Raw genomic sequence first — 25,424 nt, forward strand, 5'->3', positions numbered from 1 at the left:
TTCAAAGGAATTATAAACTTTAATACTTAGAGTTGCACACCAGTTTAAAGCCAGGGTCAGAGTTCACCAAATCTTTGGATACAGATCTTCTGTATTCACTGCCTCTTATTGCAGGTTAATAAAATAATCTAATTAAAAACACCTACCTCAGGTAGAAAAAAAAAAGGCCTACTGTTTGACCTTAAAATATTTTCTCAGACAGTCTTAATTAATCTTAATTAATAAAATAAAAAGATTCTCTAACACTGTCCCAAATTTATGGGGAATAACAAACTATTATTCTTTTATAGTTTGCATTCACTTCCAAAAATTTCTGTATTCTTCAACTGTTTCTCTTAGAAGAGCTTATGACATGAAATCTCATCTTTTAGAAGTGCCGACATGTAATCCACTGTTTTCTTTGATGGCATTTCCACACATCCCTTTAATGATATAGGTTATGTATTTTTTAAATAAGGTGAATTAATATTGATTTTTATTTTGACAATCTTATGACCTCTTGAGATAATTGGTGGATCCTAGGGCATCCTGAGCAAGGGCTGAGCATCTCTGGTCTATTACTACTAACATAAGCAATTACTAGGTATTAGTCACTGCTTACATATATTACATGTTTCTGATTTTTCTGTATGACAACTCATAAAGTTGGTGTTAGTATCCCTATTTTATAGATGAGAAAACTTGGAGAGGTTGAAGTCATTCCACTGATAAATTTTGGAGCCAGCATTTGAACTTTGGTGTGTCTGACTCTAAAGTCACTTTGTCTTGCTTATTGCTAGCAGCAGGGTACATGTTTCTGAAAAATTACTACCCTCCTACCTGCCCTTGAAAGTGAGTATCACCAGTTAAGGTTGTTTGCTTGTTATGCTGAATCTGTACTAATATCAAGCTATTGTTTGGAAGCAGAGGTCCTTATAATGCTTGGGGTACAGGGCAATCCAAGCCAATTTTAGCATAAAGTTTAGCACAGATACTTGGCTGTCATTCATTTATGTTAATGTGAAAGAAGCTATATTCTTGTGTAAAAGTGAAATTCATTTAAATTAAACTATGTTAAAATCACTTTCAAATTAGAATATGTTCTCTGTTCTTTCCTATTCTTCTAAAATCCATTTCTCTATAAAATATAAAATAATCTCTCAAAAATATACCCACAGTTTTAAATCAGACTTCTTGCAGAAATGTAAAATAAGCAAATCTTAATTTTCATGATTCATTGTGGCATAAAAAATTATTATTTACCCTTTAAGTTGTCAAAAGAAGAGATTATCTTTTGCAACAAAGACTGTGTTTTGTGTTAGGAAGTTCAGCAGAATGGACAGAATACTTAAATAACACTAGTAACAGCAGCATTGCCACAACTGTACTGCATGCTAAGATATGCCTGTGTCAAATAAGTTCTGTAGATATTTTAAAATATGAACTTTCTTTTGAATTGTTTCTTTATGAATGCCTTCCAAATCCAGGATTTCCTCTTTGAAGGGATAAGAGAACTATGTTATACAACAGCATTGTTTAATCCACACATTTAAACTAGATAATGACTATTAAGGAACCAGAAAGCACATAAGACCAGAAAGGAGGTTAGAAGACCTAATTTGCCTCCTTTCTCCCTGGAAGAGAGGGTGCCCTCATAGTAAAGAATTTTTGGTGTGATCCTTACTTTTTTTTTTTTTTTTTTTTTTTTTTTGTGGTACGCAGGCCTCTCACTGTTGTGGCCTCTCCCGTTGCGGAGCACAGGCTCCGGATGCTCAGGCTCAGCGGCCATGGCTCACGGGGCCCAGCCGCTCCGCGGCATGTGGGACCCTCCCGGACCGCGGCACAAACCCGTGTCCCCTGCATCGGCAGGCGAGCTCTCAACCACTGCGCCACCAGGGAAGCCCTACTTTTCTTCTTTTTGCCTAAGATCTCATATTAAAAAATGAGGGTGTGATCTGGAAAAGGACGTACATAAGAATATGGGGTCGTGCTACTTTAGATATCTTGATGACTATTTTCTATTGAGTCTCTAGCTTTCGGACTTTTTGATTCTTTTTGATGAATGTCTGGGTGCCAAAACGAGATAAGGGAGAGCCTCTGAAGGGCAAGGAGTGTATTTACTTAAGTAAGATGCAGGCTAGCCTGAGTGGAATGTTGGTCTGAAAGGGCACTGTAGTAAAGGAAAAATGTAATATGGCTTAATCCAGGCATACTCATGGAGCCCCATACCTAAAAGGTTATACATACACTGATCTTGTTGCCCCCAAATTAGACAAATCTGGACTTGAGGAGAGGGAGTTGTCACTGGAACAGATTTTACCCTTTTTGAGTCACTGTTGAATAAATCTTTATAGAATATAAGCTAGAAAGGGCACGTCTCTGTACAGCACTGGGAGTATTCTACTAAGTCTGTAGTATACCTATTGGCATACTGTAACTGTGCAATGAATGTCTGAAGGAAATTATTTTAGCCATGAATAGGGTTCAGTAGTATTGCTATAGCTAATTCACTTCTATTCCTTTGCATTCTGACTATTAGAATCAAATCAAGTAAACTTTGCATAAATATCTTTGGGCAATTGGCTCAGAATGATAAACTATACATTTTAGTACCTCCTGTGTATTAATTGGTACAGTTCAGTTTTTAAAAATCTCTAAAAGAGATCTATAAATATAAAAATGATTTCCCATAGCTTTTAATTTTTTGCTTTAATTTTTATTTATTGCTTGGAAAAATGTTAAGGATACATTTTTTTCATATTTAACTCTTTTATAGGCTAATTTATAAAAATGATAATGGAAAAATCTTCCTTTGCATATAAAAGTTTTCATTATTTTATGAGTCAATTATTAGGTTAAACCAAATGGAATTGCAGTTTTTGTAGGTCAAAAGGTCAAATATCAGGAATTTCATACGGTAATCTAATATAATGATAAATACAACAAAGTTGACTTTTTCAAAGTTTGCATTCTTCCCAGTTTGGGAGTACTTTGATTATTACACTAAGTATTTTTATTACTACTTGGAAATAAACACAGTCCCTGCTCTTAAAAGGCTCTGCACATATCTCCTTTGGTACCTAGAAATATCTTAGGTAATTTCAGTAATGGTAAGTATATCTTTTCAGCTGGGAATTTCTTTTTTGCTACATATTTATTTTAAGACTACTATGAGTGACTTACGCATTGAGGACTCAAATCTAGTTGTTGCTGTTCATGAAAAAATTCTGATGACATGATTGGTTCCAGAATGTACATTTATATGAATTATTAATAGCTCGATTTTATGGCTTTCAGATTGCTAACTTATTACTATGGTAACACAGCAGTTCTTAGCTGTACCTTATTCTTAAACTTAACACATCTCATGCCTTAAATACATGAGTATTGCTGTAAAATTTTTATCAATATTGTTCACAATTAAATTCTAGATGACTATGAAATATTTAGCATTTTGGGTGATCATTCCAAAGACTTCAAGTACAGAGCTAACATTTCTCAGAGCTTTCTTCTTCCTACTTTGTCTCTATTAAAGAGAAAAAGAGAGAATAGTATAAACCCTAATAAATGTCAGTACATTTTGCCAAGAATCATATATTGTCAGATATTTAATATAGAAAAATAGGCAGTATAATACAAATTTAAAAAGTACCCTGAGACATTGTAATATAACTGTAAAAAGCCATAATCCCTGGGAGTGGATTTGATCTCTAATAATTTTACTATTATAATTAACAGTTTTAAATATAGATGCATTCAGAGTAATTTCAGATTACAAAGGAAATTTTGATAATTGCTCAAATAATGATAATCTAAATTGTAGTATGATACCTGTAGCTTTATTCCAATATCTTTTCCACAACAAATAGAGGTAATTCTGGATTTTACTTAGAGAAAGTAAATTGAAACTAGATAATGTTTCTTTTTGGTATCTACTAATTGTAAGCAATCTATTTCTTTTGTTGTTTGGACTCCAGTATATACTTTCTGATGGGCTAGAGCAAGTGACATGGTAATTGATCTACCTGAAATATTTAGAAGATAATCTGAATAGGTCTATATATCTAGAAAGGAAAGTTTAGTAAAGAGTACTTTAAGTCCTTATCAATTATGTATAACTGTGGTAGCACTAGAGAAACTTGAGCTAACTTAAAATGTTAAATTCCAGGCCTATGAGCAGGAAAAAGGATCACATGCAAACTAATCGTATAAACATGGGATATAAGGCCCTCCATTTTTTTGTGCTTTCAAATAGATTCAACATCAACCCAAATTTCCTTGACACAGCCTTCCAGAGAATTCAGTTATAACTTTATAGTAGTATTTTTAAATAATTGTATTAATAGAATCTATTATTAGAGTATCCTTAGTTGCTATGTACCTCAATAAACACATATAGAACGTGTTATTTTTACCATTTCACATGATCATAAAACAATTGAGAAAAAAATGGAACTTTAAAAAAGCAATATTTTTTGGGTCCTTAATGAATATATACTTTTATGAAATATTTTTTATAATTTCATCAATATTCTGTTCACATAAATTTTCAAAATAGCAATTTTCATATTCTATTAAATCATTTTGAGTAACAGTAAATCAAATAACAAATTATGTAGACATTTAATTTAAACCTCATCCTGATTGAATTTTTTAAAACTTAGTAGCTAAGAGTATCTTCTTTTTAGTTCTGTTTTTACTTTTTTAAAATTTTGAGAATGCATATTCAACATATTATTAGGCTTATAAACACAATAAGAAATTAAGCATTGCAAAACAAAACTTAATTGTAATTAAGAGTTTTTATGAGATAAATTTTCATATCTGTTCATCAAAGAGAATTGACAAATTTCAGAAGTCATAAAGAAGTCATAAATAATATTAAATGAATCTTTTAAAGAAGTTACAAAGTTTTTAAAATAAATTTTATTTATTTATTTATTTACTTACTGACTTATTTATTTATTTTTGGCCTCATTGGGTCTTCGCTGCTGTGTGTGGGCTTCTCTAGTTGCGGCAAGCGGGGCTACTCTTCTTTGCGGTGCACAGGCTTCTCAGTGCGGTGGCTTCTCTTGTTGCGGAGCACCAGCTCTAGGTGCGTGGACTTCAGTAGTTGTGTCACGCAGGCTTCAGTAGTCGTGACTCGCGGGCTCTAGAGCGCAGGCTCAGTAGTTGTGACACGCGGGCTTAGTTGCTCCGCAGCACGTGGGATCTTCCCGGACCAGGGCTGGAACCCATGTCCCCTTCATTGGCAGGCAGATTCTTAACCACTGCACCACCAGGGAAGTCCCGAAGTTACAAAGTTTTTTAAATTAATTTTTATTGGAGTATAGTTGCTTTACAATGTTGTGTTAGTTTCTACTGTACAGCAAAATGAATCAGCTATACATATGCACATATCCCCTCTTTTTTGGATTCCCTTCCCATTTAGGTCACCACAGTGGATTCAATAGAGTTCCCTGTGCTATACAGTATGTTCTCCTTAGTTGTATATTTTATACATGGTATCAATAGTGTATATGTGTCAATCCCAATCTCCCAATTAGAAGTTACAAAGTTTCGCTTCTTCAAATTCCTTTTACTAAGAAAACATTTGGCAGCCTTATGCATATTGATACCTTTGAGGTCCCATACATTGCTGCAATGAACTAAGTGGTGCTCCAGTTACTAAAAGAAATATTTCTGCTTAAATGAGATACTTAAGTGTTTAACAGAATACTCTCTAAAATCTAGGTAATTATGTATTTATTATTTATTAATCATGTTGAGAATAATAAAAACTTACTATGGGAATGCAACCACATGTCTTTTAGCTGGCTAAATAGAAATTCTTTTGTATCTGCTTTTTTCTTTTTTTTTTTTAAATTGAAGTATAGTTGATTTACAATGTTATGTTAGTTTCTGGTGTCTAGCAAAGTGATTCAGTTACATATATATTCTTTCTCATATTCTTTTTTTAATTGACCTATAGTTGATTTACAATGTTAATTACTGCTGTACAGCGAAGTGATTCAGATATATATATGTCTATATATATATATATATATATATATATATACACTATACACACATGCACACACACACATTCATACATATCTATACATTCTTTTTATATTCTTTCCCATTATGGTTTTTCATAAGATATTGAATATAGTTCTCTGTGCTATACAGTAGGACGTTGTTGTTTATCCATTCTATATATAAAAGCTTACATCTGCTAATCCCAGCCTCCCACTCCATCCCTCCCCCAAACCCCTCCCCCTTGGCAACCACCAGCCTGTTCTCTATGTCTGTGTGTCTGTTTCCATTTCATAGAGGGGTTCATTTGTGTCGTATGTTAGATCCCACATATAAATGACATCATATGGTATTTGTCTTTCTCTTTCTGACTTACTTCACTTAGTATGAAAATCTCTAGTTGCATCAATGTTGCTGCAAATGGCATTATTTCATTATTTTTTTATGGCTGAGTAGTATTCCATGGAATAAATACACCACATCTTTATCCATTCATCTGTCAATGGACATTTAGGGTGTTTCCGAGTCTTGGCTATTGTGAATAGTGCTGCTGTGAACATAGGGGTTCATGTATCTTTTTTTTTTTTGAATTTTTGAATTTTATTTTATTTTTTTATACAGGAGTTTCTTATTAGTTATCCATTTTATACATATTAATTTATATATGTCAATCTCAGTCTCCCAATTCATCACACCACCACCACCACCACGCCCCCCCGTGCCACTTTCCCCCATTGGTGTGCATTTGTTTATTCTCTAAATCTGTGTCTCTATTTCTGCCCTGCAAACCAGTTCATCTGTAGCATTTTTCTAGGTTCCACATATATGTGTTAATATACAATATTTGTTTTTCTCTTTCTGATTTACTTCACTCTGTATGACAGTCTCTAGATCCATCCATGTCTCATCAAATGACCCAATTTCATTCCTTTTTATGGCTGAGTAATATTCCATTGTATATATGTACCACATCTTCTTTATCCATTCGTCTGTTGATGGGCATTTAGGCTGCTTCCATGACCTGGCTATTGTAAATAGTGCTGCAATGAATACTGGGGTGCATGTGTCTTTTTGAATTACGGTTTTCTCTGGGTATATGCCCAGTAGTGGGATTGCTGGGTCATATGGTAATTCTATTTTTAGTTTTTTAAGGAACGTCCATACTGTTTTCCACAGTGGCTGCACCAAATTACATTCTCACCAACAGTGTAGGAGGGTTCCCTTTTCTCCACATCCTCTTCAGCACTTGTTATTTGTAGACTTTTTAATGATGGCCATTCTGATTGGTGTGAGGGGGTACCCCATTGTAGTTTTGATTTGCATTTCTCTAATAATTAGTGACTTTGAGCATCTATTCATGTGCCTATTGGCCATCTGTATGTCTTCTTTGGAGAAATGTCTATTTAGGTCTTCTGGCCACTTTTGGATAGGGTTTATTTGGTTTTGTATTTGAGTTCAATGAACTATTTGTATATTTTGGAAATTAAGCCCTTGTCAGCCACATCATTTGCAAATATTTTCTGCCATTCTGTTGCTTGTCTTTTCATTTTGTTTATTGTTTCCTTTGCTATGCAAAAGCTTTTAAGTTTGATTAGGTTCCATTTGCTTATTTTTGTTTTTATTTTTATTGCCTTGGGAGACTGACCTAAGAAAACATTGGTACAATTTATGTCAAAGAATGTTTTGCCTGTGTTCTCTTTTAGGAGTTTTATGGTGTCATGTCTTTTTTTTTTTTTTTTTTTTTGTGGTACGTGGGCCTCTCACCGCTGTGGCCTCTCCCATTGCGGAGCACAGGCTCCAGATGTGCAGGCTCAGTGGCCATGGCTCATGGGCCCAGCCACTCCGCAGCATGTGGGATCCTCCTGGACCAGGGCACGAACCCGCGTCCCCTGCATCGGCAGGCGGACTCCCAACAACTGCGCCACCAGGGAAGCCCAATGTCTTATGTTTTAAATCTTTAAACCATTTTGAGTTTATTTTTGTGTACAGTGAGAGGGTGTGTCCTAACTTCATTTATTTACATGTGGCTGTCCAACTTTCCCAGTACGACTTGCTGAAAGACTGTCCTTTTCCCATTGTATATTCTTGCCTCCTTCATCAAAGATAAATTGACTGTAGGTGTGTGGCATATTCTTTTCCAGTATAGGTTATTACAAGATGTTGAATATAGTTCCCTGTACTGTACGGTAGGACCTAACTGTTTATCTATTTTATATATAGTAGCTTGTATCTGCTAATCCCAAACTCCTAATTTATCCCTCACTTTCCCCTTCCCCCTTTGGTAACCATAAGTTTGTTTTGTTTTCAAATGAACTTATTTACAAAATACAAACAAACACACAGACATAGAAAACTAACTTATGCTCTTTTTTAAGATATTGCCCTTTCACATAGGTAGATAACTAAGTTGAAATGAACTTTTTTGTCTCCATAATGGTTTATTGAATGCCTACTGTGTGCCTGTGGTACTGTACTAAGTGCTCTACATTGCTTTATAAAAACCTACTGCTTCATTTAATCCTCATAACAAATGCAATAAAGTGAGTTACTTTACAAATGACATAACTATAGCTCAGAATTTGGGTCACATTGCTAGTAAATGGTGAGATTGGGATTCCAGTCCAGAACCATCTCCCCAAAGCCCATTATCACAACCATGACTCTATACTGTCTTCCCCAAAATGTAGATATAAAATATAATTTCACCAAATATTTCCAGTTAATCAAGTCTTATGGTGGAATCCTGTAGAAACAGCATTGAAATGAACGTTCAGATGTATTTTAATCATTGCAGTCTCAGTTATGTGTTGTGTCATGGCTATTCTGTGGATTGAATTATATTTGGAGTTTATGCTAGGGATATCTATACTTCTGATTTACATTAAGTTGGAACTGGCATCACTTTGTAAGTTAGCTAAAGTACTGACTCCTAATATTTCCTTGTATTTCTTCTTAGTAGTCTCAGGATAACGACTAAAAAAATTGTTCACTGGCCCTGATGGTCAGTATCTATTTTATGCTACTGTTATTATTACCAGATATTAATTTAAGATAATATCACATTATATAAATGCTTAAAATGATGGAAATAGACAAATAACTTTTTGTCCTAATTCTGTTTTTAAAGAATATATGGTTAGACTGGAGAGGGAAGAAAATCAGAGAGCAGGAGAAGACATACAGAATATGATAGAAGAAAAGTGACTAGAAATGGTGCAGCCACTTGGGAAAACAATTGGTCAGTTTCTCAAAAAGTTAAACAGAGTTACCATATGCCCCACTCCTAGGTGTATGCCCACTATTCATAATAGCCAAATAGTGGAAACAACTGAAATATCCAGATTAACAAAATATGGTGTATCCATACAATGGAATTTAATTCAGATATTAAAAGGAATGAAATACTGCTACATGCTACAACATGGGTGAACCTGAAGATATTATGCTGACAGAAAGAAGACCACATATTGTGTGATTCCATACATATGAAAATGTGAAATTTCCAGAATAGGCAAATCCACGGATACAGAAAGTAGATTAGTGATTGCCAGGTGTTGGGAGGAGGGAAGAACTAGGAGTGCCTACTCTTAGGCATGGAGTTTCTTTTGGGGGTGAAGAAAATGTTCTGGAATTAGATACTGGTGATATTTACATGAGCTTGTAAATATACTGAAAATCATTGAATTTTATACTTTAAAAGGGTGAATTTTATAATGTGAATTATATCTCAATTTTAAAAATATGACTAGAGATTCCTTATATTTGCAAAGATGCCATTGAAAATCTTATTACATGAATGCATATATGTATAATTGAAATATAAATATTTTGATTTTCAAATATTAGTTAAATCTGTTATAAAATAAATTTTTTTGCTATCTATCCTTCAACTAAATCATTTGCATGTTATGGGAAAATAAGTAGAGAATTGATCTACAAACACGGTTTGTATTTAAAACCTTTAATTCTCTCCCTCTGTACATACACACACACACACACACACACACACACACACACACACACACACACACACAATCTTTTTTTTTAAGTAAGTTGCTATAAATAAATCTTCACCCCTAACTTCTTTAGGGTGTACAGTTGACCCTTGAGCAATGCAGAGGTTAGAGGCGCTGACCCCAGCACAGTTGAAAATCCATGTATAATTTATAGTCGGCCCTTTATATCTACGGTTCCACATCTGCAGATTCAACCAACCACAGATTGTGAAGTACTGTAATATTTCCTATTTAAAAAAACCCATGTATAAGTGGACCCATGCAGTTCAAACCCATGTTGCTCAATGAGGAACAGTATTTTCAAGGAGCAAGAATAGTCTCTAACATAGACATAGTATGATGATCATATTCATGAAAATTAACATTGATATAATATTATCTGAACATACTTTTGTTGGTTCTCAAACCGGCCCTTGTACACAGAGGGCAAGAAGAGACAGAAGAAAGAGGCAGATCACTCCAGATTGGTGGATGGCAGGTTTAATAAGCAAGGGAATTTACATTTGAGGCTTGTCATGGGCAGCCTCAAGATGAGCCTCTCCACTTCAATCCACCAGAATCTTAAAAGTTTATATAGAGGCCTTAATGGGGTTCGGTCATGTATACCATCCATATGGTCTCAACACCACATTGCTCCCTCAAGTCTGTGTCCTTGAAAATAGTTGTCGACTGTGGGAACTGTGGGTTGAGCATACATTCCAAGGTCAGGGAAGGGGGTTGGAGCATCAGATTGCCTGGGTCCAGCTCACAGGTCAACTGGCAGTGAAGTCCTCTTGATTACCTTCTCCAACAACTTTCCACATTCAAATTTTGCCAATTGTCATAATACTATTCTTTATAATAACTTGTTTTTCTCAGTCCATCATCATACATTGTATTTTAGTTGCCATGTTGCTCTAGTTTCTTTTAATGTGAAAGAATTCCTTAGCCTTTCTTTGTTTTTTATGACATTCATATTTGTAATGAGTGCAGGACTGTTGTTGTTGTTGTATATTCATAAAGTCCCACAATTTGGGTTTATCTGATAGCTTCCTAATGATACAATACAGTTTACACATTTTTTTGCAATAATACTACCTGCATTAGTTTCCAAGATCTACTGAAACCAAAAACTTGCTGGTCTGAAACAACAGAAATTTATTTTCTCACAGATCTAGAGGCCAGGAGTCCAAAATCAAGGTGTTTGCAGGGCCACCCTCTTTCTGGAAGCTCAAGGGGAGAATTTTTTCTTACCTCTTCCAGCTTCCAGTGGTGCCAGGCATTCCTTGGCTTGTGACAGCATAACTCCAATCTCTGCCTCTCTCTTCACATGACTTTCCTCCCTGTGTTTTTCCTCTTCTTTAAAGGTATTTATTGGATTTAAGACCCATCTGGTTAATCCAGGATAATCTTATCTCAAGATCCTTAACTTAATTACATCTGCAAACACCTTTTTTTTTTTTTCTAAATAAGGTCACATTCACAAATAATAGGGGTTAGGACTTGGACATATCTTTGAGGTCCACATTTCAACCCTCTATACTTCCTAAGTGCTGTTGTGACCTTCTCAAAGGATAGTATCAGGATGCAGCAAATGTACACAGAACGAGGAAATAGATTTTTGTTCAAAAAATTATGAATTCATGCTAATACTCTAATTCAAATTAAACATTACAGTATATTTTTATTGCCTTCCCACATTTCATATTTGTATCTTCCTTCTTCCACAACAAGAACCTTACCTCCTAACGTTATTAAAATGTTTACTTACTTGGTCAATCCTACAACATAGTTTCAGAATTGCTACACCTATAGCAACAAGAAACATGAACAATTAGTTTTAAGGTTTCTTTGTGGTTCTTTTGGTTTTCAACTGAAATTATGTAACCAAATTTGAAAGTTACTTGGATCAGTCCCTCCTCCCCGTTTTATGTGGTTATGTTATTCATTTGATATATTTTTCAGTTCATTTGTTTCTGTTTGTATTCAATTTTAGGGTTTCCTCCTTCATTTTACTGGTTAAATTTTTTAAAAAATAACACTTTAACATGATTCTAAGAGTAAAAACTATATAGATAGTATTCTTAAAGAGGTCTTTCCCTCCCTTATCTATTCTGCCTTGTTCCTCCCATCTCCTATAGGTAACTGATTTCATTAGTTTCTGGTTTACTGTTTCCTTTTGTAAATATAAGCAGACAGATGTATATTTTCTTATTTTGCTTTCATTTTACATAAAAGTGGTATACTACATATTAGTGGTTCTATCAAATGGGGATGGTTTTGTCCCCTAAAGGGACAAAATAATATTTGGAGACTTTTTTTTTTTTGTCATTGCTGCAGTGGATGCTAGTAGCATCTGGTGCATAGAGATCAAGTGTTCTGCTAAACATCCTTTAATACACAGGATATACCTCAGTGACACATAATTATCTGATTTAATATCTCCATAATACCACTGTTGAGAAACCCAGCTATATATCTACTTTGCACTTTGCTTTTCAACTTAGTATATTATGTAAATCACCCTATATCAATTCATAGAGATCTTCCACATCCTGTTTTATAGCTGCATAGTGCAGGTTCTATAGTTTATTCAGTCAGTCTCCTTTGTATGCGCATTTAGGTTGTTCTCAATCTTTTGCAATTACAAAGAATGCTGTAATGGATAACTTTACACATTTTTTTGTTGATGGTGGTGTATTTTTGGAAGTATATCTTTAAAATAAATTCCTAGAAGTGGGTCAAAGACCACATGGTATATTGGTTTGTAGAATCCTCTCCAAAGGGTTGTACCATTTTGCATTTTCACATTGTATGAAAGTACCTTGTGTCTCCATAGACTTGCCAATTGAGTGAGTTGTCAAGCTTTTGAACTTCTACCGATGTGATAAGTAAGAAACTCAGTATAGTTTTAATTTTCATTTCTCTTATTGTGAATGATACTTTTTAAGTTTTGTTTGTTCACATTGCTGGGTCAAAACCTCAAATTTTATGTTTAACCCAAATAGTTTTAGTTGAAATACAGAAGCAACATTTATAAAATACAACAGAACAAGTATGTATTTCTGTGCTGAAAACATCCAAGTATTTCTTGTAGAAACTTTTCTTGTGGCTATGTCTCTATATGTTTTTACATGAATTTAACAGTGTTTTATCCTGCCATGCCTGAGAGAGAAATACTCATCACCAGGTAATAAATATAATCCTAGAAATATGGTATTTAAAGTTTGCCCTGGAGTTTTCAGACCACCAGGATATCACACTGAGTAAACTAAACTGATTTTGTACTAAGATTCTTGTGTTCTTGGTGTTTTACAGGCCGTACATGTCTCTTGGAAGTCTTCGGGATCAAGTCATTTACCCAGATTCAGTGGATGACATGCATGATAAAGGCTATACAGACCACGATCTAGATTGTATTCTACATAATGTTCACCTCTATCATATAGTTCAAAGAGAAGGAGGTAAAGTCTATAATTTGTGTTTTTTTCATGTATTTAAATTAATTTTTAAAAAATAAACTTGGGTTTAATTTGAACATATGCTGTTGTTGGAACATAAGCACACAAGTAAAGATGGAGTTGACAGCTTTTGTTGCTTTTCCATTATTGACATGCTCTTTTCTGCTTATGTTATATTTCATGGAGCACACTAAGCTTTTTCCTAAGTCTGCTACTAGCATTTGAAAACATTTTTTTGGGGGGGGGCATATTTTAATGTACATGTGTCCCTGAGGCCATAGTCAATCTAAATGTATGTAAAGTTCATGACAGAAATATTCTCCTGTCAAGCTGTCAGCTTACATTAAATGTAATAATTTGAGAAGTAGGTATCACAAACTTATTTATTTTCAGACCCCCAGTCTTACCAATACATTTTTTTCTCTAAAGCAACACATAGGAACTAGATAAAATATAGAAACTTCTGTACTGTAGTATTTCAACATAAAACATACTTTTGAAAAAGTAGGAATAACAGTTATACATATTAGCTCAAAAAAGAATTACTTTCAAAAAAACAGAATTACTTTCAAATAACTTGATAAAAATATAATTTGATAGCCTAGAAAAACTAATGAAATAACAAGCTAGAATTATAGGTTAAATTTTGCATGGGTTTTATTTTTTTGCCCATTTACATTATCAAAAGAAGCAGGGTAGTACAGTATTTAAGAATGTAAGCTTCAAAGAGTTCTAGAATCAAGTCTTAAATAGCTGGGGGACCTTCAAGATGGCAGAGGAGTAAGATGTGGAGGTCACCTTCTTCCCCACAAATACATGAAAAATACATCTTCATGTGGACAACTCCTACAGAACAGCTACTGAACGCTGGCAGAAGACCTCAGACTTCCCAAAAGACAAGAAACTCCCCACGTACCTGGCTGTGTGGCTGACAGGGTCTCAGTGCACCAGTTGGGTGTCAGGCCTGAGCCTCCGAGGTGGGAGAGCCGAGTTCAGGACATTGGACCACCAGAGACCTTCCGGCCCCATGTAATATCAGTCGGTGAAAGCGCTCCCAGAGATCTCCATATAAATGCTAAGACCCAGCTCTACTCAAGGACCAGAAAGCTCCAGTGCTGGACACCACATGCCAAATAACTAGCAAGACAGGAACACAACCCCACCCATTAGCAGAGAGGCTGCCTAAAATCATAAGTTCACAGGCACCCCAAAGCACACGACTGGATGCAATCCTGCCCACCACAAAGACAAGATGCAGCCTCATCCACCAGAACACAGGCACCAGTCCCCTCCACCAGGAAGCCTACACAACCTACTGAACCAAACTTACCCACTGGGGGCAGACAATAAAGAACAACGGGAATTATGAACCTGCAGCCTGTGAAAAGGAGACCCCAAACACAGTAAGACCTTCCGGCCCCATGTAATATCAGTCGGTGAAAGCGCTCCCAGAGATCTCCATATAAATGCTAAGACCCAGCTCTACTCAAGGACCAGAAAGCTCCAGTGCTGGACACCACATGCCAAATAACTAGCAAGACAGGAACACAACCCCACCCATTAGCAGAGAGGCTGCCTAAAATCATAAGTTCACAGGCACCCCAAAGCACACGACTGGATGCAATCCTGCCCACCACAAAGACAAGATGCAGCCTCATCCACCAGAACACAGGCACCAGTCCCCTCCACCAGGAAGCCTACACAACCTACTGAACCAAACTTACCCACTGGGGGCAGACAATAAAGAACAACGGGAATTATGAACCTGCAGCCTGTGAAAAGGAGACCCCAAACACAGTAAGTTGAACAAAATGAGAAGACAGAGAAATGTGCAGCAGATGAAGGAGCAAGATAAAAAACCCACCAGAACAAACAAATGAAGAGGAAATAAGGAGTCTACATAAAAAAGAATTCAGAGTAATGATAGTAAAGGTGATCCAAAAACTTGGAAATAGAATGGAGAAAATACAAGAAACGTTTAACAAGGACCTAGAAGAACTATAGAGTGAACAAACACTGATGAAAAACACAATAAATGAAATAAAAAATTCTCTAGAAGGAATCAATAACAGAATAACTGAGGCATAAGAACGGATAAGTGCCCTGGAATATAAAATAGTGGAAATAACTACTGCTGAGCAGAATAAAGACAAAAGAATGAAAAGAATTGAGGACAGTATCCGAGACCTCTGGGACAATGTTAAACACAAACATTCTAATTATAGGGGTCCCAGAAGAAGAAGAGAAAAAGAGACAGAAAATATTTGAAGAGATTATAGTTGAAAACTTCCCTAATATGGGAAAAGAAATTGTCAATCAAGTCCAGGAAGTGCAGAGAGTCCCATACAGGATAAATCCAATGAAAAACACGCCAAGACACATATTAGTCAAACTATCAAAAATTAAATACAAAGAAAAAATATTAAAAGCAGCAAGGGAAAAGCAACAAATAACATACAAGGGAATCCCCATAAGGCTAACAGCTGATCTTTCAGCAGAAACTCTGAAAGCCAGAAGGGAGTGGCAGGACATATTTAAAGTGATGAAAGGGAAAAACCTACAACCAAGATTACTTTACCCAGCATGGATCTCATTCAGATTCGACAGAGGAATTAAAAGCTTTACAGACAAGCAAAAGCTGAGAGAATTCAGCATCACCAAACCAGCTATACAACAAATGCTAAAGGAAATTTTCTAGGCAGGAAACACAAAAGAAGGAAAAGACCTACAAAAACCAACCCAAAACAATTAAGAAAATGGTAATAGGAACATACATATCGATAACTACCTTAAATGTAAATGGATTAAATCCTCCAACCAAAAGACATAGACTGGTTGAATGGAAACAGAAACAAAACCCGTATATATGCTGTGTACAAGAGACCCACTTGAGAGCTAGGGACACATACAGACTGACACTGAGGGGTTGGAAAGAGATATTCCATGCAAATGGAAATCGAAAGAAAGCTGGAGTAGCAACTCTCGTAACAGACAAAAAAGACTTTAAAATAAAGACGAGACAAAGAAGGACACTACATAATGATCAAGGGATCAATCCAAGAAGAATATAACGATTGTAAATATTAATGCATCCAACATAGGAGCACCTCAATATATAAGGCAAATGCTAACAGCTATCAAAGGGGAAATACACAGTAACACAATTAGAGTAAGGGAAGTTGACACCCCACTTTCACCTATGGACAGATCATCCAAAGTGAAAATAAATAAGGAATCATAAGCTTTAAATGACACATTAAAGAAAATGGACTTAATTGATATTTACAGGACATTCCATCCAAAACAACAGAATACACTTTCTTCTCAAGTGCTCCTGGAACATTCTCCAGGATAGATCATATCTTGGGTGACAAATCAAGCCTTTGTAAATTTAAGAAAATTGAAATCATAGCAAATATTTTTTCTGACCACAACGCTATGAGACTAGATATCAATTATAGGAAAAAATTGGTCAAAAATACAAACATATGGAGGCTAAACAATTCACTACTAAATAACCAAGAGATCACTGAAGAAATCAAAGTGGAAATCAAAAAATACCTAGAAACAAATGACAATGAAAACACGATGGCCCAAAAGCTATGGGCTGCAGCAAAAGCAGTTCTAAGAGGGAAGTTTATAGCAATACAATCCTACCTCAAGAAACAAGAAACATCTCAATTAAACAACCTACCTAACCTTACACCTAAAGCAATTAGAGAAAGAAGAACAAAAAAACCCCAAGTTAGCAAAAGGAAAGAAATCATACACATCAGATCAGAAATAAATGAAAAAGAAATGAAAGAAACAGTAGCAAAGATCAATATAACTAAAAGCTGGTTCTTGGAGAAGATAAACAAAACTGATAAACCATTAGCCAGACTCATCAAGAAAAAGAGGGATAAGACTCAAATCAACAGAATTGGAAATGAAGAAAGAGAAGTAACGACTGACACTGCAGAAATATGAAGGATCATGAGAGATTACTACAAGAAACTCTATGCCAATAAAATGGACAACCTGGAAGTAATGGACAAATTCTTAGAAACGCACAACCTTCCAAGACTGAACTAGAAAGAAATAGAAACTATAAACAGACCAATCACAAGCACTGAAATTGAAATTGTGATTAATATATCTTCCAACTCATATGGACACCATGGGGAGAAAGTGGTGGGTGGGGATGGTGTGATGAATTGGGAGATTGGGATGGAAATATATACATTAATATGTATAAAATAGATAAATGATAAGAACCTGCTGTATAAAAAAATAAATAAAATTAAATTTAAAAAAAACCTTCCAACAAACAGAAATCCAGGACCAGATGGCTTTACAGGTGAATTCTATCAAACATTTACAAAAGAGCTAACACCAATCCTTTTCAAACTTTTCCAGATATAGCAGAGGGAGGAACACTCTCAAACTCATTCTATGAGGCCACCATCACCCTGATACCAAAACCAGACAAAGATGTCACAAAGAAAGAAAACTACAGGCCAGTATCACTGATCAGCATAGATGGAAAATTCTCAGCAAAATACTAGCAAACAGAATCCAACAGCACATTAAAAGGATCATACATCATGATCAAGTGGGGTTTATCCCAGGAATGCAAGGATTCTTCAATATATGCAGTTAATCAATGTGATACACCATATTAACAAATTGAAGGAGAAAGCCTTATGATCATCTCAATAGATGCAGAGAAAGCTTTCAAAAAAATTCAACACCCATTTATGATAAAAACCCTCCAGAAAGTAGACATAGAGGGAACTTACCTCAACATAATAAAGGCCATATATGACAAACCCACAGCCAACATTGTTCTCAATGGTGAAAAACTGAAACCATTTGCACGAAGATCAGGAACAAGACAAGGTTGCCCACTCTCATCACTATTATTCAGAATAGTTTTAGTAGTTTTAGCCACAGCAATCAGAGAAGAAAAAGAAATAAAAGGAATCCAAATCAGAAAAGAAGAAGTAAAACTGTCACTTTTTGCAGATGGCATGATACTATACATAGAGAATCCTAAACATGCTACCAGAAAACCACTAGGACTTATCAATGAATTTTGTAAAGTACCAGAATACAAAATTAATGCACAGAAATCTCTTGCATTCCTATACACTAATGATGAAAAATCTGAAAGAGAAATTAAGGAAACACTCCCATTATCCATTGCAACAAAAAGAATAAAATACCTAGGAATAAACCTACTACCTAAGGAGACAAAAGACCTGTATGCAGAAAACTATAAGACACAGAGGAAAGAAATTAAAGATGATACAAACAGGTGGAGAGATACACCATGTTCTTGGTTTGGAAGGATCAACATTGTGAAAAATAACTGTACTACCCAAAGCAATCTACAGATTCAATGCAATCCCTATCAAATTACCAATGGCAGTTTTTACAGAACTAGAACAAAAAATTCACAATTTTATGGAAACACAAAAGATCCCTAAAGCAGCCAAAGCAATCTTGAGAAAGAAAAATGGAGCTGGAGGAATCAGGCTCCCTGATTTCAGACTATACTGCAAAGCTACAGTAATCAAGACAGTATGGTTCTGGCACAAAAACAGAAATATAGATTAACAGAACAGGATAGAAAGCCCAGAGATAAACCCACACTCATATGGTCACCTTATCTTTGATAAAGGAGGCAAGAATATCCAGTGGAGAAAAGACAGCCTCTTCAATAAGTGGTGCTGGGAATACTGGACAGTTACATGTAAAAGAATAAAATTAGAACTCTCCTAACACCATACACAAAAATAAGCTCAAAATGGATTTAAGACCTAAATGTAAGGCCAGACACTATGAAACTCTGAGAGGAAAACAGGGAAAATAGGTAGAACACTCTGTGACATAAATCACAGCAAGATTTTTTTTACCCACCTCCTAGAGAAATGGAAATAAAAACAAAAATAAACAAATGGAACCTAATGAAACTTAAAAGCTTTTGCACAGCAAAGGAAACCATAAACATGATGATAAGACACCCCTCAGAATGGGGGAAAATATTTGCAAATGAAGCAACTAACAAAGGATTAATCCCCAAAATATAAAAGCAGCTCATGCAGTCAATATCAAAAATAAACAACCCAATCCAAAAATGGGCAGAATACCCAAAAAGACATTTCTCTGAAGAAGACATAGTTTTCCAACAAACACATGAATAGATGCTCAACATCACTAATCATTAGAGAAATGCAAATCAAAACTCCAATGAGGTATCACCTCACACTGGTCAGAATGACCATCATCAAAATATCTATAAACTGTAAATGCTGGAGAGGGTGTGGAGAAAAGGGAACCCTCTTACACTGTTGGTGGGAGTGTAACTTGATACAGCCACTATGGAGAACAGTATGGAGGTTCCTTAAAAAACTAAAAATAGAACTACCATATGACCCAGCAATCCCACTACTGGGCATATACCCTGAGAAAAACATAATTCAAAAAGAGTCATCAACAGATAATGGATTAAGAAGATGTGGCACATATATACGATGGAATATTACTCAGCCATAAAAAGAAATGAAATTGAGTTCTTTGTAGTGAGGTGGATAGACCTAGAAACTGCCATACATATTGAAGTAAGTCAGAAAGAGAAAAACAAATACCGACTGCTAACACATATATATGGAATCCAAAAAAAAAAAAAAAATTGGTTCTGAAGAACCTAGGGGCCAGACAGGAATAAAGACACAGACGTAGAGAATGGACTTGAGGCCACAGGGAGGGGTAAGGGTAAGCTGGGATGAAGTTAGAGAGTGGCATGGACATATATATACTACCAAATGTAAAATAGATAGCTAGTGGGAAGTAGCCACATAGCCCAGTGAGATCAGCTCGCTGCTTTGTGTCCACCTAGAGTGGTGGCATCTGGGAGGGAGACGCATGAGGGAGGAGATATGGAGATGTATGCATACCTATAGCTGATTCACTTTCTTATACAGCAGAAACTAACACATTGTAAAGCAATTATACTCTAACAAAGATGTTGAAAAAAAAATCTTAAATAGCTCTGTTTTCTGTATCTTCACCTGTAAAGTGGGGATAAATATCTACCTTATAAAAGTTCTGTGAAGATTAAGTTAGACTGTATGTAAAGTATTTAGAACAGTGGCACATAGTAAATGTGCAAGAATCAGTTGCTAAAGGCAATAAAACTAGTTGATATTGATACCATGATATTTTGTCTTTGTGTGATGGTACTTGATATTTTATATAGAAAGTTCACATGTATTCCTTTATTGATCCTTACAATAAGCAAATGAGTTAGGCAAAAGAGGCATTATTCTATTTATTTTATTGTGTTTATAATATCATAATTCATAAGTGCTGTAAATATGGAAAGCAGCTTGTCTTTTTGTTTCATATGGTCAGCTTTTCCCCCGTTTTAAAACACTGTGGCTGAATAACAGCTGCCTGTTAATTTTGGGTAAGTTATTTTGGGTAAGTTTGAAATCGAACAATCTGAATAGAAATTTATAATAAACATGAGATATTCTATCCTTTTAGAAGTCAAAAGAGATTCTGGAACTGTTTTTAAGAATTTTCCAACCTTAATAATGTAATAGTAATTGTTGTGGTTTATTGAGTACTTACTCTGCAGAATATAACATATTAAGCAATTTACAGTGTCATCCTGTTTAATATTTGTGACTGCCTGATGATGTGGGTTTTACCAACTCCCTTTTACAGATGAAATTCAGAAGTTTAGTAGTTTCCCCAGGGCCCTCAGCAAGTGGTGGGACAGGGATTCAAACACAGATGGGACTTGAAAGTCAATATTCTATATTAGGCTATGCCACTGCGCTATGCTATCTTAGCTTCTTAGATGCTAATAAGACTTGCTATATCCTTACACATAAAAAGAAAAATGCTAAGGAAACCCACTTTACTTGCCTAGTCCTTAAAACATGAAACGTGTTTTAAAGCAAAGCAGGAAAGCATTTAAATTTGCAAGGATATCACTTACTCTGGAAGAAGCCTGCTGAAGTTCTAGTAAGATTAGCTAACACTTTGCTTAGAGATATTCTTTGCTTTAGTAAAAGATGGATTTTAAAACTATGTTTTAATTCCATCAAAGATATTACAAAATAGAAAGGAGTAGAAGTGTTAACGAATAGACGTGCACTAAAGCAGTTTGTTCATCTTTAGGAAGCAGGAAAACTGTTAACTTCTTAGCTGATTTATTCTCACTATTTCAACATCAGAGATAATATTATGACTTAGAGTTTTGATTTATATGTTCTCTGATCATGAAATATTGCCTACTAAAACTTTTGGGTTTAGTGGAACAAAGGACATGATTTATTGAAATACATAAAATTAAAGCTTCCTTTGACCCAAATACTTTTGTCTTGTGCATTCTCAGTTGAGGGGGGAAATTTTTTTAAACCCAGAATTTTTCTCCACTGTGTAGCAATCTGAACCTATTTGTCAAATCCTCACTTATGTTTCATAAATGCTATAAAGTTAAGTCATAGAGAAAATTTTATTGCAACAGTTTACACTAGAAGCAAGAACTTTGAACCACATGGCATTTAGAGATTGTTTTTTCCTAATATAAAATTATGGTTTTAAATAGAAAATTCCTGGAAGTTTGCCCAAGAATGAACACTGGTCCCTACTGGGGAGTATCATTGGGAAACAGGGAAAATCTTATTTTCAATCCAGGACACAAGAAACAATGAAACTCTACTTCTTATTTCCTTTCCCTTTGACCAAGTTTATTTAGAAATTTTAATAAAGATGAAAATTCAGCTGAGGAAGAATAAAGAAAGCAAAGAGCCTGGATTTTTTCCAAATGGAAAAATTAAGCCTTGAATACTCTGGGATTTGGAAATGTCGTGTGTGTGTGTGTGTGTGTGTGTGTGTGTGTGTGTGTGTGTGTGTGTGTGTGTGTTTGTGTGGTGCGTGTATGTGAAGTTTTAACAGTCATTTTCCTCTTTGAAAATCAAGCTTTGCCTAGTCTGCTCCATTTTATGATATTCCCACTTCAGAAAAATACTTGATATGGCTGTCTTCCTAATAGGCCCCATGGTTTTGTTTCTAAATAACTTTTTTTCTTATTACAAAATTAAGAAAGACCATAAAAATAATTTTAAAATAATAAAATTTTCAAATATTATAAAAATGTATAGCTTAGAAATTAAAAGTCTCATAATTCTATTCCCAGAGAGGCTGTGTATGTGTGTTTATTTACAGAAATGCAATCATAATATATATATGTATATGTGTTCTTGCTTCTAGTGAAAATTGTAGAAAGAAAATTTTCTCTATGACTTAATTGTATAGCATTTATGAAACATGAGTGAGGATTTGAAAAATAGATTCAGATTGCTATACAGTAGAGAAGTGTTCTGGGCTTAAAAAATTTTCACCCTGCCAACTGAGAAGGCAAAAGAGAAAAGTATTTGAGTCAAAGGAAACTTTAATTTTACATATTTATATAAATCATGTCCTTTGTTCCACTAAACTCAAAAGTTATAGCAGACAATCGAAAAATCTGCAATCAAAAATCTGCATATAACTTATAGTAGGCTGTCTCTAACCAAGGTTCCTCCATATCTGCCGTTCTGCATTTGTGGATTAAACCAACTGCAAATTGTATAGTACTGTAGTATTTACTATTGAAAAAAATACGTGTATAAGTATTTCACAGTTCAGTCTGTGTTGCTCAAGGGTCAACTGTATACAAACACACACACAATTCTGCAATTTGGTTTTCCATATAAAAAATATTCTAGCTACGTTTCTATATCAGTAGGTATTGATCTAGCCTATTTTAAAAAAAAATAAAAGGCTTGCTTTCTGAATAAATAGCCAACAGAAAGTCCTGCATATAAATAAACCTGCATATAAATCCTAGCTCTAATATATAGCTGTGTAAAATTTGATATATCAGTTTCTCCATGAATTCAGCTTATCGACCTACAAAATAAAACTAATAATAGCTACCTAATAAGGTTGTGAAATATATAATGAGAAAACTCATATAAAGTGCCAGGCAGATGGAAACCATTCAAGTTAGCTCCTGTCATACCCTTTGTAGACTGTGCAGTAAGCCTATGCAAATCTGTTGATCTTTTCTCCCACCACCCTCCAAAATAAATCTATCAACTCTTTGGAGATATTCAGAAACAAACACATTTTCAAAGTGTCAGTATTTGGAATTCTTAGAAGACGTTTTGTCAATGTAAGTAATTATTACCGGTAAAAAATATCAAATCTAAAATAAAATGCTTAAAATAAGGCTCTCTAGCATATCCAAGCATTTCTGAGAAATATCAGGTTCATTGTGTTAATAACTTAAACTTGCTAGGAATCACTTTTCTAGATAAAAACTGTAAAAGATGCTCTCTTTAGTTAAAAGATGCTTTATAAAATATATACTTATATATATATATTTTAAAGGATGGGATGCTGTTATGGACTGGAAAGATGTCCTGTCAGGAGGGGAAAAGCAAAGAATGGGCATGGCTCGCATGTTTTATCATAGGTAAGTATATTATACTCAAGTAATGACTATTCCATTGTTGTAAACAAAAAATGTTTGGATAGGATTCCGTGCCCTCATCTTTAGTCTGAAAATATTTTTCTGAAAAACTAGTGCTTAGAATTTTCAGTTTTTTAATTTCCTAGGTTATTTTTTTAATGTGACAGAAATCTCCAAGTATTTTTAAAATTTTTTTATGTTGAGTAACGTTAGATGACAAAATTAAATTTTTATATGTCCTAAGTTTGAAAGTAGGATTATTACTAATCTTAAAATGTGAAGAATACATAACCACTGTTATACTGTTGTGAACACAGGAGGTAGACATTCAGTAATACTTCTCAGTTAAATTATTAAATTCAAACTAAATTAACTTTCTAACCACTCAGTAGCCTATAAAACTTAGTAGTGCTCTCCTCCTTGAAAATCAGAGGCATATCCAATGGAAAAAGGAACCAGCCAACCTAAGTCTTCATGGACTAAGAAATAAAGAGATGCAGGAAAGAATTTCTCTTGATAAAACTTTTCTATTTGCAACCAGCTTCATAGCCTTTTGAATTCAAGGTACCAAACATAAGACATTGGAAAGAAGTATTAAAGCTATTCTGATTTGTTCCCCTTTTTTGTCCTATTCTTCTGTGAAAAATAAATTACCTTTTTTTTTTTTTTACGTTAGGCCTCTGGCAATGAGAACCTGAGTTGTTACTCACTTTTAATACTTGTATCTTGGGCAAAAAAGCCCAAGAGTTATGTACATGAATGCCTGAATAGACCATAAGCTGGGGCTTATGCCATACTCTTAAAGAAGCTGCAGTGGAAGCAATAATACCTTCATAGGGAACATTTAAAAGCTGATAAAAACCACACACACAAAAAATTATCAAGTAAGCCTCATTAAACACTTAGCAACAAGTTGGCTACCAATTTCTAAAAAATCTTTTATTATGGAAAAACCATAACAACTTCATCAAAGAAGAAAAAATTGTTAGATGAACCCCATGTTCTCATCACACTGCTTTAATACAGCACTTGATTTATCTGTTTTTTATTTATGAAGCATTTTAAAGCAAATCCAAAATCATGGAATTTTTTCGTTAAATACCTTGGCATCAATCTCTGAAATATTAGGATATTTTCTTACATAATATATCATAATCATAACTAAAAATTTGATAATCATGTAAAATCATTAAATACCTGGTTCATATTCATTTTCCCTGATTGTCTCAAAAATATCTTTATATACTTGGTTTTTTCAAACCAAGATCCAAACAAATTTTTTTTAACATCTTTATTGGAGTATAATTGCTTTAAAATGGTGTGTTAGTTTCTGCTTTACAACAAAGTGAATCAGTTATACATATACATATGTTCCCATATCTCTTCCCTCTTGCGTCTCCCTCCCTCCCACCCTCCCTATCCCACCCCTCTAGGTGGTCACAAACCACCGAGCTG

The 25,424-nt window shown here is 34.7% G+C and overlaps 1 protein-coding gene across 3 annotated transcripts in view; it reads left to right on the forward strand.

The window, feature by feature from the left end:
• ABCD2 (ATP binding cassette subfamily D member 2) overlaps positions 1–25,424 on the forward strand; it is a 72,179-nt gene that overhangs the window by 27,185 nt on the left and 19,570 nt on the right. For all 3 annotated transcript variants that reach the window (XM_007111355.1, XM_007111356.1, XM_055085165.1), the window contains exons 7-8: positions 13,311–13,456; positions 23,888–23,972. In XM_007111355.1, coding sequence (XP_007111417.1) covers positions 13,311–13,456; positions 23,888–23,972 — 231 coding nt within the window. The remainder of the gene's footprint in view (positions 1–13,310; positions 13,457–23,887; positions 23,973–25,424) is intronic.

Source organism: Physeter macrocephalus, chromosome 6, assembly GCF_002837175.3.
Source record: "Physeter macrocephalus isolate SW-GA chromosome 6, ASM283717v5, whole genome shotgun sequence".
NCBI classification, from domain to species: Eukaryota; Metazoa; Chordata; class Mammalia; order Artiodactyla; family Physeteridae; genus Physeter; species Physeter macrocephalus.